Here is a 15653-nt window from a genome sequence, read left to right on the forward strand (position 1 = left end):
CTCTTCATTCCAAAAAAAAAAGTGGCAATGGTATAAAACTTCCTTGATTAAATTTCGTTTTCTCTACATGTTACAGCTGAATTCCTCTAAAAGTCTAATTATCTTAAAATAACTTCCTAGTTTTAAAACGTTCCAAAGCTTACTAGGTCTTAAAATGTTATTGAGAGGGTCCGTTCCCGGTGATTCTGAATAAGCTTTCGTGAATAAAAGCTGAATTGTTTTGAATGGGATCGTAGAGCTTTTTAATAGAGTTTTACGGAAATATTCAGTAAAAATAGTGCGTTGTTACATTTGAAATCCTGGACGACCACGAAATTGAAGTATTGAGGGTTCATAGAAAGCAATTTACTATACCTAATCACTCCCTCTTCCTTTAACATCTTTGAAATGTGAACTGCTACAGAATTATACAAAAAAAAATTCAGTGCTTAACAACAGGAGACAAACTCTTGATAGGTAAAGGACTATGTTTGGTTTTATCAGTGACCAAATCTTGTTGACTTCTGAAAACTGAATATCAGAAATAACAAAAGACTCACCTGTCACTTATACTGGCTGGTAGTATACTGTCTATGAATATAGCATTACAGCCACCAACCCTCTGATAAGTATCAGATCCTGAACTGTACACGTCATCAGGTATCCTTTGGTTACTCAAAAACAATCCTAAGTCTTCATTGCAAGGTCTTTCTATCTCGATCAGGAGGGGACCGGTTGCCAATTTCACCGACTCCATGATGGAAACGTCGTATTCTATCGTGAGACTGGTCACTTGAGGACAATTCTGGAGTATTTGGTGGACTTCTGATAGTGTTTTGTTGGTTAGCGAAATCTGTGAAAATAAATACTTCTTTATTTGGGTACAATCAACAGACTGTTAAGAAGAGTTTATTCAGAAATCGTAAATATTTTTTTTATTGACAAAGACTTACTTTTTTTTTATTTAAATTAAAATATTTAAATGTGCGTTACGGAAAATAATAAAGGTAGTAAATTATCTTAACCATTTACAAAATATAGTAATCAAATTATAATAAAGTGAGATATCAGCATTTTTTTTTTAAATTGCACTAGGTAGGTGAACGAGCTCACGGCCCATTCGGTGTCAAGTGCTTATCGAGTCTATGGACAAGTAAATCCCACAACACATGTTCAGATATGAGGTTGAAATCTCTATTATAACAGCTATTCTATACTTTAAATAGAAACTTTAGAAAAATAGACAGGACGCATGGTATGTACCCATGTGGACCTACAATTAATCCTAACACCCGTAAACAACACTCATATAAAAACATGGTGGTAGGACCTCTTGAGAGTTCGTACGGGTAGGTACCACCACCCTGCCTATTTCCGCCGCGACGCAGTAATGCGTTTCGGTTTGAAGGGTGGGGCAGCCGTTGTAACTATACTGAAACCTTAGAACTTATATCTCAAGGTGGGTGACGCATTTACGTTGTAGATGTCTATGGGTTCAAGTAACCACTTAACACCAGGTGGGCTGTGAGCACGTCCACCCACATAAGAAATAAAAAAAACAACAATCGACACTTACATGATCAACTTTCAGCAATCGATCACCAGGCTTTATTCGTGAAGTATTGTAGGCTGCTCCGCCAGGCCTCACATGAGTGACCACCAGTGGCTGAGCATCAAGGGACCTGCTGTTCAGGACTAGATCTGCACTTGGAGCTGAGTTCTCCGGCAGGCCACCACGTATAGTCACCCCTAACGACCCATTAATCTTCTCCACCGGGACCTCTGCTAGCTTGGTTGTGATGTAGAGCGAGTTTTGCGATGCTGAAAAATAGTAACATATGAATGCTCGAAACTTGTTAAAGTTTTTTGGAACGAAGTTCCTTATGGGATGATGCGGCGGGGTACCCTAACCGAGAAAAAACGTCCGTAACGTAAGATTTTTATGATTTATGTATAGTCTTAGTATGATGGCTATACAGTGTCTAATGTATAGTCTACGTGATGACGGTTATTATTATTATTCATATAAATAGCTGTTTCTTTTTATATTATTGTTACATAATTTTTGTAAATCATTGTGAATAAAATAAAGTTGATAACTTTGTAAAGAAGTTTTTTATTCTTTTTAACAATAAACAATCATAATAAAAAATGTATACCCGAATAATTATTTTCTTTATACCTCGAATAGAACTTAAAATTAATATTTTTATAATAAAGAACTTCGTTCCTATCCGGTGTCCAACGACACCACACATCTGTTTTTTTAAATTGTAAGCCTAGTAGCATACGGTCCACCTGATGGTTACCGTCACTCATGAACGTCAGTAATGCCAAAGGCACAACCAAGTCGCTGCCTACCGCTAAGCAATCTCACAAACCTCGTTTGAAGAAGTACATGTCTTAGCGCTCGGGAAAGACTGTGGAAGGAAACCAATTCCAGAGCCATATAGTACATGGTAGCAAAGATCTTTAGATGTACACTGTCAATGAAGGCACCTGTTCCAGATAGTATGACTCATGTTGGCTCCGGTGGCGGGAGATTTAATGGTACAAAAAAAGATGGAGGGATAAACTCGATTAACTCAGAGCGCTTCCCATGGAATTATGAATTATGAGTTTCTGTTTTTGTAGATCTGGTTAAATCATTCAATTAAGGACTATCAAATCCTCAGCGCAACAGACATAAATTACTGTAATTCTCATTAATTTTTTTGATATGGTCCTATCATTTTTACATAAAATCAGTTATACCGTGTATGGTTTACTTCATGATAAATTATAGATTTTAGATGAGATAGAACCAAATAACTGTTTATCTAAATAATTGTCTCGATAAAACATGCTTAAACCACACGTCTTACTTGAAGATAATTTATTTTACAGATCTTTTCTAAGCTAATTCAGTGTTGTTGTTATACAATACCGTTTTGCTGCCGAAAGTTAAAATTATTCCCACGAGATGAGCTGAGCGAGTCAACATCGTTCTTAGTATAATGTAATTGTTTTAGCAAGCACCGAACTTTTGGTTGGATGTTTATTAAAAAGCTAAACATTAATGCTCCTTAGTGCTTAAAAATTTTCTTTCACGAGAATGTATTCCTCAATCTGGAAATAACGCGTGTTGAAAATTTAAAGGTAGCCCTCTCTTTTCAATTTAAAACATTTGGTGGTTGGTTTCAACTCGTGTTGTTGACAACATAGCGTGATCTCTCATGTGTGGTCACTATTGTGCATTCAGCTGTATACCGGAATTCGTTCAACGTTTGTTGGCATCGAAAAAACTATTTTCAGTTTAATCCGAATTTTATGTTCAGACTTGGTTATTTGTGCAAAAAATTTAAAAACGATGATAGGTGTGGATTAATATAGGCCATTTTTAGTACGTTAATGCTGCTGCAGTTGGGTTCTGGTTTTTTTTATCGACATTGAAGTTTTTTTTTAATTATTATTGAAGAACTAGCTGATCCGGCAGACTTCGTAGTGCCTCAATCGATAAATAAAAGACTTAAAACAAACAAAAGGAATCCGTCCGACGGGGGACACATTAAAGGGAAACATCAAAATTGTTATTTTTATTTAATTCCGAGCACATTCATATCCTTTACCTTTTAAACCTTCTCTGGACTTCCGCAAATAATTCAAGACCAAAATTAGCCAAATCGGTCCAACCATTCTCGAGTTTTAGCGAGACTAACGAACAGCAATTCATTTTTATATATATAGATAGATAATTAGTATTTCTCACCATAATTAGGCATGTAATATTCCACTTCAAGTGAAGCTCGTTCTTCCACATTGTCCAGTAGCCGAAGAACTTCGTCATTAGTGAGTCGCGCCGTGGAGATACCGTTCACGCTGCAAATCCTGTCACCAGGGGCTAGCCGGTCGGACTCGTGGGCGACCGAGTCTTTCGTGAAGCCCACAATAGATGGAGCGATCCCGGGTTCTGATCGACCTGAAATAGAACAAATAATGATAATAATTAAAAAATTAAGCTTTTAAATTTATTTATTGAAATATTTTTTTCATATTAGGCAGATGAGCATATGGCCCACCGTGGTCAACATTGCTTCTAAATGACATAAATGCAGGGGGTACAGGCAAACTGCTACCTACCCCTAAATATTGATATAAATGGGTTAAAGTGCTTGGGAGCTATTCATTTAAGCCGTGAAAATTACCATAATAACCTGAATGTCACAAGTAAATTAAAATGAAACTTTAATCTCAAGACATGAGATTAAAGTTTCATTTTAATTTACTAATATCACAAGCCTCAATTCTCGTTAAAAAAGCTAATAAAATATAAAAAAAATCCATTATACACATAAGAATTAATAATAAAGTTAATAAAAATAATAAACTTTTAGGTCATGGTCACATTCTCAAACCGCAAATCAGGAAATCTATAGCCTTAAAATTCGATTTGGAGATGGATTTCCGAAATGAAACATAAACCTTACGTCATCATCAATTACGTTGGAGACCAAACACGAACCGATCCTCTGAATGTTGAAGTGTTCTATATACCTAGTGATTCTATAAACGTGCTTGGGGTAAATTACTACTTGTGTACAGACAGTGTAAATAAACATGAATGTTTTACAATAGCTTTAATTTAAAATTGGACTTGAAGCTCGTGATGATACTGGGAAACATCCAGTAGAATCCAGTAGAAATAGTGGTAAGAATGGCAGTAATATACCCTGTAGGCTAATAACTAGAATGAAGAGAATTAATATTAGGGAGAATTAGGAGGTAGAGTTGCATACTCAACTCAACTCAACTGTTCTGATTAATAACAGGAGAATTATCCTCATTAAAATTAACTAATCAAACGTTGCAAGACTGGTCAACTAATTGATTTGATTAAATTAGATCGCTTCGTTAGTCTAGCAGCTAATGAATCAAGAGGTCTTTGTTCGATTCTCGGTAAGACAACAATTCTTTTATTGAAGATCTGAGGTTTAAATTCATTCAAAATTCACTGTTATCAAAATTTTCATGACATATTTCGTGTACGCACGATTCATATCTATAAATCACCCATTTCAGGAAAATTTAACTATACTAGAGGTCCCGCAGTAGTCGAAATTCGACTATAATTAATTGGAATTGTATAATAAGTTTATACACTGTTATGATTGTATTTTATACTTCTATAATCACAAATTTCGCCAAGGCTACACTATAAAAAATATTAATAAAGACAAACAATATTTAATCTATGCTTCAATTTGACCACAGACGTCAAGAACAAAAGTTTGGCAATAAATAGTATGCATGCGTGTGTGAGTCAAATATGGTATGTAGTGTGTGTAATGTTTTCTTTATTGACTTAATGTATCTTTTAAGCATTATTTAAAAAAAAAAATTAGCATTGTGCACTTCTTCTCTATATTCTCTATAAGTGTGGAAAATTTCATACTCCTCCGTCCGCGCAATTTTTGTAAAAAGGGTTACGAAGTTTTTGCTTCACGTATTAATAAAATATATAGATAGAGTAAAATAAATTTTCCGTAACCGCAAACGTGTAAAGAGCGCTTTTTCCTAGACTACCTTTTAAAGTGCCAAGTCCATAACTCACAGGGCGACACAGTCGTTTGACTTTGAAGTGTCAGTATATGGGCCGACCGGCGCTAACAATGTCATAAAACGTGGAGTAGTCCAGGCCTTCATAAAAGTACGGCAATGGCTCGTAAATATGAAATGATACTTCCTTTGAGCGGTCATTTCGTCTATTGTAAAATGTTGAGTGTAAACAGTTAGAAATATAAGTGCCGTTTTTGTATGAATATTTTGTTTGGTTCATTTTATGGCATGATATTCCAAAATTATTGGGGAACCAAAAAGTCTCCTCTTCTTCTTGCTATTATCCTTCATTACATGAGGTTGACTGGTGGTCGGAGGCTGCTTATACTTCAGAGTCGTGACCGTGGAAAGAGTTAGTACTATAAACGGAACATCTTAGTTAATTCGTGGCAAAAAGCGTATAGTTATTACTTATTTGTTTTTATCATGCTAATGAATTCGTAGGAGGGCCATATAGCGCGAACATCGGACGACCGATAGAGCAGAAAGGTCCTCGAGTGGAGATCACGTACTGACAAGCACAGTATGGGATTGCCACCTACCAATGGACTGACGATCTAGTGAAAATCGCTGGGTTACGTTGGATGCAGGTGGCAACGGACCGTCCACACTGGACATCAATTGGAAAAGCTTATGTTCAGCAGTGGACAGTGTGAAAATCGCTGAGTCACATCGGATGCAGGTGGCAACGGACCGACCACACTTGATATCAATTGGAAAAGCTTATGTTCAGCAGTGGACAGTGGACAGGCTGAGATGACGAATGAATCCGTGATCTTCGCCAATTAGTCTAACCACCGTCTTAAATTATACACTGTTAATCCGAAATAATGTTTAATCCACGTAATTTCAGTCTGAAGTGAAGCTGACGCTAGTTACTGGATCCTTATGAGTCAGCCACTTTCGGATTATATTATTCCAGTTCATGAATCAAACACATCCTATAATATATGCATTGATAACTTGCGTATCGGAATCACGCGTATTAAATTGTTTGTAGTAATGTTTGTATTAAAGTTATTGCGTACGTGTATAGCGTGTATTTCTCAGGTGAACTTAACGTTAAATATTTACTGGTTTCCGTTCGAAGGTTCCACCACTAGGAATAACGCGTTTCGCAGTAAAGGATTGTTGCTGTCCAACTTTGAAGAGTGGGCCAGTCATTATGCAACAATTAACAACAAAAAGTATAATCTCGTGTCTTGACCATAAAAAATAAACTGTAATTCGGTTTCATCTTTTGCCTTTCTCTTTTGATAGACTTCGGTACCTACTTAATATTTATAGTATTTATAATAGTCTGGCCTCCTCATCTTAAGCAGTAAAAAACTGGACGTTTTTTTAAAGCAGTTTCTGAGGCCAAATTTAGTATCTGAAACGTATAGTTTCACATTAAAGTAATAAATAAAAAAGCTTCTCAAGATTAAGAGTGTGTGAAGCACTCACGTCATATAATATACATAGCAGTCTCCGAAATTAGAAACATTGGAACTTCCAAGGACTCATGACGAGGGTACGAGGCGTGTCTCTATTCCAAGATTTATAAAATATTTACGTCCGCTTGTCCTTTGGTAACTGCGCTTTGTATTAGTTGAGTTTAATTCCATGGAGGTTTGAAAAGGGTCTCGTTGAATAAAACGATGATTTATTTGCCATCGATTTTTGAAAAGGGAACGCTTAATAAATCCTTCGATTTTTTTTATATAGAATTATATCTATATATTAATACGTGAAGCAAAAACTTTGTATCCCTTTTTACGAAAATTGCGCGGACGGAGGAGTATGAAATTTTCCACACTTATAGAGAATATAGAGAAGAAGTGCACAATGCTATTTTTTTTTAAATAATGCATAAAAGACACATTAAATCAATAAAGAAAACGTTACACACACTACATACCATGTATTTGACGCACACACGCATGCATACTATTTATTGTCAAACTTTTCTTCTTGACGTCTGTTGTTTATAGTGTAGTCTTGGCGAAATTTGTGATTATAGAAGTATAAAATACAATCATAATAGTTTACAAACTTACAATTCCAATTAATTATAGTCGAATTTCGACTACTGCGGGACCTCTAGTTCTTATTAATATGCCGGGCAATATGCAAAACAGTTTTTAAGGTTCTTCTTTCAATGTAAGGTTTTTTTCTTAGATAGTTTTTCAATTGTTTTCTTCGCATATTTTATGTTTAAATTTCGATCTACATCAATCGTTTGTAAGTAGTTTTTAGGTAGAAATATCTTGTCTCGATAAAGTTTTTATTAGCTATCAAAGGCATGAAATCGGTATTGACAAGGCAGCGACAGCGGCAATACGAGGGGAACAGTCAAACCGCTTCTTTGACTACTACGTGAAAATGCTGTATGATAAATGCTGATAGAAGGAAATATGCCTTATTGTAATACCAAGAAGGGAGTTTATTCCAAAGCTTGATATTACTAAAAAAGTTAATACGAATTGGACCGTCCTTGTCGTTGCGTTTCGCTCAATGATCGCAGTTGCAAAGTCACCTTAAGCATATTTTGATATATAGTATATTTTTTATTTACAAGCAAGATGCAAATCATTTTATTCAAAATAATACATATTGAATAGTAATAAAATTATTAAAGCTGACGATATTTGAATCCGCTATTATTGATATAAAGAAACGTTACTTAAAGACGCAGTCCAATATTTCGGAATTAAAAAAAATTACATAGCATAAGTTAACAAAGAAACAGAGATAACAATAACAAAACAAACAAAAGTGCGAGCCAAGAAATTTAAATTATTAAAGATATTTGGCACCGGAATGAAAACTGGGAAATTGTTCACGATAATTACACGCGTTTGGCAGACATAATTTGTATTCTATTGAGAATAAGATAATATTTGCATTTATAATTTTAACTTAGTATGGAATTAGCTTTTAATATTTAGAATCTGACCGCGACGGAGGAAGACATTATTAATACAGTTACTGTTGGATTTTAAATAAATTATCGTGCGGTACAAGACGTTATGGAATAAAAACGATTTTCAAATTAATTACTGTAGAATGTGATTTTCCGGGAAATTATCCGATTAAGGCAATGGACCGGTCGCACTGGAATTTTTTTTTATTGCCCGTGTAGGCAGACGAGCATACGGCCCACCTGATGGTGAGTGGTTACCTTCGCCCATGGACTTCAGCAGTGCAGAGCCAAGCCGCTGCCTACCGATCATCTACCTACCGATGCCTATCAATAGGAGAGGCTTCCGTTCAGCAGTGGAAAGAGGACAAGCTGAGATGATGATGATTTTTTTTTATTTTTTTTATTTGTGGTTACTGAAGCCCCTAGACATCTACGACGTAAATGCGCCACCCACCTTGAGATGTAAGTTCTAAGATATCAGTATAGTTACATTGTGACAGAGGCGTTACGATCTAAACTCGCGTCCGGGGCTAATACCTTTTTAGGGCATTGCCCCTTCCTTTTTTCCTTTTTATTTACGAAATAAAATTTATTATATTACACACTAAATTTAAAATATATTTTCCAGACATCATTCATAAAAAAAATATCCACCATTTTTTTTGTTTTCGGCCCATTTGGCGCCCCATTGTGAGTTCACGCGGGTATATGTATTAACATCTTAACTTATTTTATTTACAACATATCAATATATACAAAAGTTAAGTAAAGGCTACCTGCAAACAAAAAAACTAGGGTATGATAAGCACCTACAACTATCAACACCGTTGTAGTAGAAACTGTAGTATGTTCTCTTCTGTACCTCTGATGATAATGTGTATGCAATATTTCATTGCGATCGGCTTAGTAGTTAAGATTTGAATGCATAACAAATAAATAATCGTACTTTCGCGTTAAATTCAACCGATGTTAAGTGGTTACCGAATATCATAGACATAAATAAAGTGAATGCCGCTATCTACCTTGAGACATGAGGCTTAAGTCTCAAGTCTCAATTTAATATTATAACGGCTGCTCTAACTTTCAAATCGGAACGCATTATTGCTTTGAGACAGAAATAAGCGGGGTGTTAGTAGTTTTCTGTGAATGCATGTTACCGTAAACACGTCATTTCGGATCCTTCCGATCCACTAACGGCGCTTTTAGGTACCTCAAGCATCGGTCACCGTTCCCGTCGAACTCGTCGAAGGGTTCGGCGAATAACTAACCCATAGACACAGCCTAGTGCCCACTGAGTTTCTCGCCGATTCTTCTCAGTGGGTCGCGTTTCCGATCCGGTGGTAGATTCTGCGAAACACTGTCTAGCTAGGGCCAGTGTTAGCAACACCTCCTGGTTTGAGACCCGAGAGCTATCAAAGCTATTAGCATAGGGCTAAAAAATGTGAGTGCATACCAATGCCCTACCAGCATTTTCAACAGCAGTATTAATATGGACAGCAAATCTAGCTCATAGTTGAAACTTAAAATACAGTATCCGCGGAACTCGTAACGCAAACCGGGATATTGGACACAAAGCCCATACAAGTCTCAACAACAATCATCTATTACTCGAATTGTGGGAAATGAGCTATAAAACGACGCTTCCAATACGGGAACGATGTTTGGACTCATTTCAAACGAGACGACCCGATCGACGCAGGAGCGGAGCCACAAACTGCATGTTAGTGGGTCCGACTGCGCTGATCCCGTATCCGGTCGTTAGGAAGCATTATTATCGACTCGAATAAACGTTGTTGTGATAGCTGTTACGATGCGTTTTCTGCAGTTTCGGTTCATATAGAGTATTGCTTTTATGCGCCATTCTAATTCTGTAGTTCGTATTTATTCGTTTCGCGATGAGCCTACGGGAATATGGAATCGATTTTGTCGATACGATATATAAATAATGTGGCAACCGTAGCCTTATGCGTAAGTCGGCCCGTCAGTCTTGAGATTTTCCAATTATGAATAGTCTTCAAAACTTTTGTTTACGAACGACTTTATGATGTATAAATAGCATAATTTTAAGAGGCAAAAATAATTTGCAGATTGGCTTTGAAATAAGTACCATAATTTTAAGACACAAAAATAATATTTTGCAGATTGGCTTTAAAATAAAATAACATAATTTTAAGAATCAAAAATAATTTGCAGATTGGCTTTTAATTAACTTAATCACTGATAGAAAACATTGAGTCCGTCCAGGTAAGTATTATCAGCCAATATATTTCTGCCGCGAAGTAGCTACCACGAAGCTAGGGATCAGACGTGGTCGATATCTAGTATTTATTAACTGACTAGCTGACCCGGCAGACTTCGTAGTGCCTCAATCGATAAATAAAAGACCTAAACTTTTGTATAAAATAAACTTAAAACAGACAAAAGGAATCCGCCCGACGAAGGACACATCAAAGGAAAAACAAAATCGTAATTTTTATTTAATTCCAAGCATTTTCATATTTATCTACCTTTTAAACCATCTCTGGACTTCCACAAGTAATTCAAGACCAAAATTAGTCAAATCGTTCCAGTCGTTCTCGAGTTTTAGCGAGACTAACGAACAGCAATTAATTTTTATATCTAATATATAAAATTCTCGTGTCACAATGTTCGTTCCCATACTCCTCCGAAACCGCTTCACCGATTCTCATGAAAATTTTTATGCATATTCAGTAAGCCTGAGAATCGGCTACTATCTATTTTTCATACCCCTAAGTGATTAGGGTTATCCACCCCTAACATTTTTTTTTTTATTTGACTTTTTTTTTTATAATGAGGTATTATGCGGGTGAATGAGGTTTTGTTATTTTTATTATATATTCCCCCATCGTTCACAGCACTACATACCTCTTTTACTCATTTATCACATCCTTACACACTTACAATAAGTTAGTTTTTTTTTTCTATACTAGAAATTCTCTAGAAATCTTATATATGGCAAAACAATGTTTGCGGGTCAGCTAGTATTATAACTATATATAAATTGATACGTGATTGAATTAGTTGAAGCTTTTTTTCAACTTTAGGTTTCTCTATTGACTTATAATATGATATGATTTAAATAATACAGTTGTGTATAAAGTTAGAAATAGGATACGGTCGATTGACGAACGAGCTTTGTCAAAGTACCTAAAGGGATCAAAAGGGTAAGGGGATAAGTGCGGTAGGATTTCGGTCTTTTTAATAGTATACAAGTATTTTTTTAATAGTATTTGTTAATTTATTTTTTGCCGAAAGCTAACAAATACTTATAATTCATTATTGAGATTAGATCTTCAATTTTAAACCTATACTTTTCGTAGCACACGAATACTGATATTGTGTTTAAGAAACAATTCATTATGTACTTAGTTTCGTCTTAAAAAAAAAACAATTTATTATAAAAAAAACATGTGTGCAATTCACACGTGGTAGAAGTGAAACCTTCCAAAATTAAAATACAATTATCCTAAACGTCTTAAGTATATGTAAAATTATGTCATTAGTAAATAATTGTAAGGTAGCGCCCTCTGTGAATTGATATTTTAATTTCACGTATAATCCTAAATTAAAATTCACTACAAGAGCTTTCATACACACGTTAGTATTAAAAAATCTCACAGATGGCGCTGTATTAAATAGTATGTATATTTCTGTCTCATTCTTTGCTGGCTTCATCCTACACATTTTTGTATTTGTGTCTCTTACCTGTCGTTTTTTCCGTTGCATCCGGTTTGAAATCACAACGATTCTAAAGAAGTTTTCACTTCAAAAAGTGTGCTCCCTGTGTTGTCAAAGGCAACTTTTCATGTATGTAATTATCTCTCGTCTCTTTGAACTCAAAATCGCTATTTTCGTTTTTTTCATCTTCAATTTATTGCGGGCTCATTGCGTGGCATACGACACGAAGGCAATTATCCACATATATCATTGAGTCGGCACACACGTTTCGCATGTAAATGAGACTGCATCAACACAATTTGAATACTCAGTTCAATGCTCGCCGGATTCACGGCAATTACCTGGAGTCGGGCCGATATAGTAGTGACTTAATCAATGTTGTACAACTGCGTTCTCAATTGACTATGAGATATTGCTTTATTGTGACATTGCATGTATTTGAGGTAGACGGAAAGATCGTCATGGTTTATTGTTTTTAGTTGATAGTAGACAAGCTTAGGGCTATTCTGGTACTAACTATTTCTTTTTTGTTGCCCTTATAGGCAGACTAGCATACGGCCCACCTGATGGTGATTGGTTACCGTGACCCATGGACTTCAGCAATGCCAGGAGCAGAGCCAAACCGCTGCCTACCACTTAATACTCTCCACAAGCCTCGTTTGAAGAAGGACATGTCATAGCGCTCGGGAAACACCGTGGAGGGGAGTTCATTCCATAGCCGGACGGTACGTGGCAAAAAAGGCCTCTGGAAACGCACTGTGTGTTGATGACCGCAGTGGCTCCAGGTAGTATGGATGAACTCTACTCCGGTAAGGCAGGCGGTGCGATGGTAAAAACGAGATGCTTAAAATAGAATAGAATAGATGCTTAGAATAGAAAGAGATGATTAAAATATACATTAATTAAAATCAATTTTATTCTATTCAACAGTTTTACCGGAATGCTGTAAATTGCTGGCATGCCGAATGCTACCTACCCATTACAGCCTAAATCTTTCATTGGATTTCAATATTTGAGTTATTGAAGTGACATAAGAAACTTTTATTCAGTAAATAAAATGAATGAATCATAATTATTCAGTGTCTTCTAGAATTAAAACTCGAGATTGTCAAAAATATACTCCAGAACCTAGAAGTAATTTCTTTTATTTAAAATCAAATAGCGACAAGAGTGAAATGGAATAAATTTTTAAATTAACCAAAGCCCGACGGTTTTAAAAGCACAGTGTATAAAATGAAAGCGTCTTTATTATTTATCTAAAACTAGCTTTTGTCCACGACTTCGTCCGCGTGTAATAGTTCACAAATAAATATGCAAAATTAAATGTATATTTTTCAATATTTCTGAGAGATTTTCTTAATATTTGTTTCCGTAAGAACCTTGTACAGAGTATTAGAAAACTACAAAAAAAAAATAAGCCAAATCGGTCAAGCCGTTTTCATGTTATGTCGTGACAACGGAAAACGGGTTTCATTTTTATATATATAGATACTATGATACAATTCAGTTTTTTTTCATTTAATTTAATTAATTATTTTTAAATAAATACTTAGAAATCGATTAGTGGAAATCGAATTAGTGGAATCGAACAAATATTGCAAACATATAATTGAACGTGGCAATAAGCACAATAATGCCCCTTCTATCTATAAATTAAATGGTTAGTACTTTTCTGAGTATACTTTAATTATATCGATCATAAAAAGTGGAATGAAAATCTTTCTACTGTGTTCTAACCCTAAGATATCAATAACCAAGTTTGGATACGAAATATCCACCTTAAAAATGTACAAAGCTGAGAGGCACAAAGGGTACACTGAACATCGATTGGAGGCTGTGCATCTAAGGAATTTTTATGTGCTTCGGTATTCACAACGTATCGGTATTTCAATAAGAAAGTGCCTAAGTGTGTAGTTTTTAAGCTAAAAAATTATTCTTCACAATACATATTTTGGAGGCTGCGGAGTCAAGCGATTTTTGTTTGGTCCAGTATTTTACGATTTTCTTATAACAATCCTAGTCTTGTACTTGTTTGAAAAAGAATCTAAACTAGTGGTCCCGCAGTAGTCGAATTTCGACTATAATGAATTGGAATTGTAAGTTTGTATACTATTATGAATGTATTTTATACTTCTATAATCATAAATTTCGCCAAGGCTACACTATAAAAAAATATTAATAAAGACAAACAATATTTAATCTATTCTCAATTTGACCACAGACGTGAAGAACAAAAGTTTGACAATTTATAGTATGCATGCGTGTGTGCGTCAAATACATGGTACGTAGTGTGTGTAATGTTTTCTTTATTGATTTAATGTATCTTTTATGCATTATTTTAAAAAAATATTAGCATTTTGCACTTCTTCTCTATATTCTCTATGTGTGGAAAATTTCATACTCCTCCGTCCGCGCAATTTTCGTAAAAAGGGATACAAAATTTTTGCTTCACGTATTAATATAAAGATATGTAATTACAAATTTAAAACCACTTAACTGTAGCCTGTGTTAATTGTAATGAAAATCTGTAGATGTATAAAGCAAATAATTAGTTAAGGTATTATGTACATTACAAAGAAGAGATACTCGTACATAGATGTAATATAATGCCTCTGAGCAAGTTTTTCGGGTTTCAGGCAAGCGCGCTTAGTACATTTTACATAAGAAAGATGAATCAAATTAAGAATGAAAAAAGCAAGCAAAAAGGTTTTTTTGTGGTAGTATTTACTAGATACTGTATCGGCAATGCCAATAGTACAAACAAGAAAATGCGGTCTCCTCAACCCTCATACGAAGAAAACAAATTAAAACTTTCGTAAATATCAAACATATGTATTTTAAAAGTTATTTATATACGTATTAATATCATAACAAAAGGACATAAATAACGGTGCTAAAATCAACGGAGGAGAAAATGAAGTATCGTGATCATGGACTTAAAAAAATAAACATGAGATTTAATTGTAAAACAGATTAGTGTGTCACAACAAAAAAAGGGTGCGTGTACTTATGTACGCGCGCAAGAAGTTATACTTTTTTTATTTAAATTTTAATTAATTTGAAAAAAAATATCGATTAAACAAGATCTTCAAACACGCTTATTGGACATCCCTTTTCTTGACATCGTATAAATTCGGTAATTCTCGGTACGGTTCGGAAAGTTCACCTGCGGCTATATTCAGACTCGCCAAGTTACGTCGGTCGTATTGTAATAGGCGATTTAGTGGGCAACTTCATTCTGTTAATTTTGTGTCACGGTGCGCGCGCATCGTAAAATTTCACTCTCATCAATTTTTCATAACGCGCCTGAAGAAGTATAAGCAACAATAACAAACTTTTAATCGCAAGAATAATTGAAGAATTGAAATAGCGATGAATGCAAGAATCTCCGCGAACGCCCAAATGCCGCGACCTTGCTATATCTTTAATTCAAAAGAAACGCTCACAGCGGCACTTCTTTATTCCACGGCTAAGT

General features: G+C 35.1%; 1 protein-coding gene across 7 annotated transcripts in view; it reads right to left on the bottom strand.

Moving 5' to 3' along the window:
• Positions 1-15653, bottom strand: part of Grip (Glutamate receptor interacting protein) — a 313660-nt gene that overhangs the window by 20061 nt on the left and 277946 nt on the right. For all 7 annotated transcript variants that reach the window (XM_089737187.1, XM_089737185.1, XM_089737186.1 and 4 more), the window contains 3 exons: positions 3728-3937; positions 1556-1800; positions 540-832 (listed from right to left, as the gene is read on the bottom strand). In XM_089737187.1, the coding sequence (XP_089593313.1) occupies positions 540-832; positions 1556-1800; positions 3728-3937 (748 nt within the window). The remainder of the gene's footprint in view (positions 1-539; positions 833-1555; positions 1801-3727; positions 3938-15653) is intronic.

This window comes from Bombyx mandarina, chromosome 22 (genome assembly GCF_030267445.1).
Source record: "Bombyx mandarina strain Sakado chromosome 22, ASM3026744v2".
Lineage (NCBI taxonomy): Eukaryota > Metazoa > Arthropoda > Insecta > Lepidoptera > Bombycidae > Bombyx > Bombyx mandarina.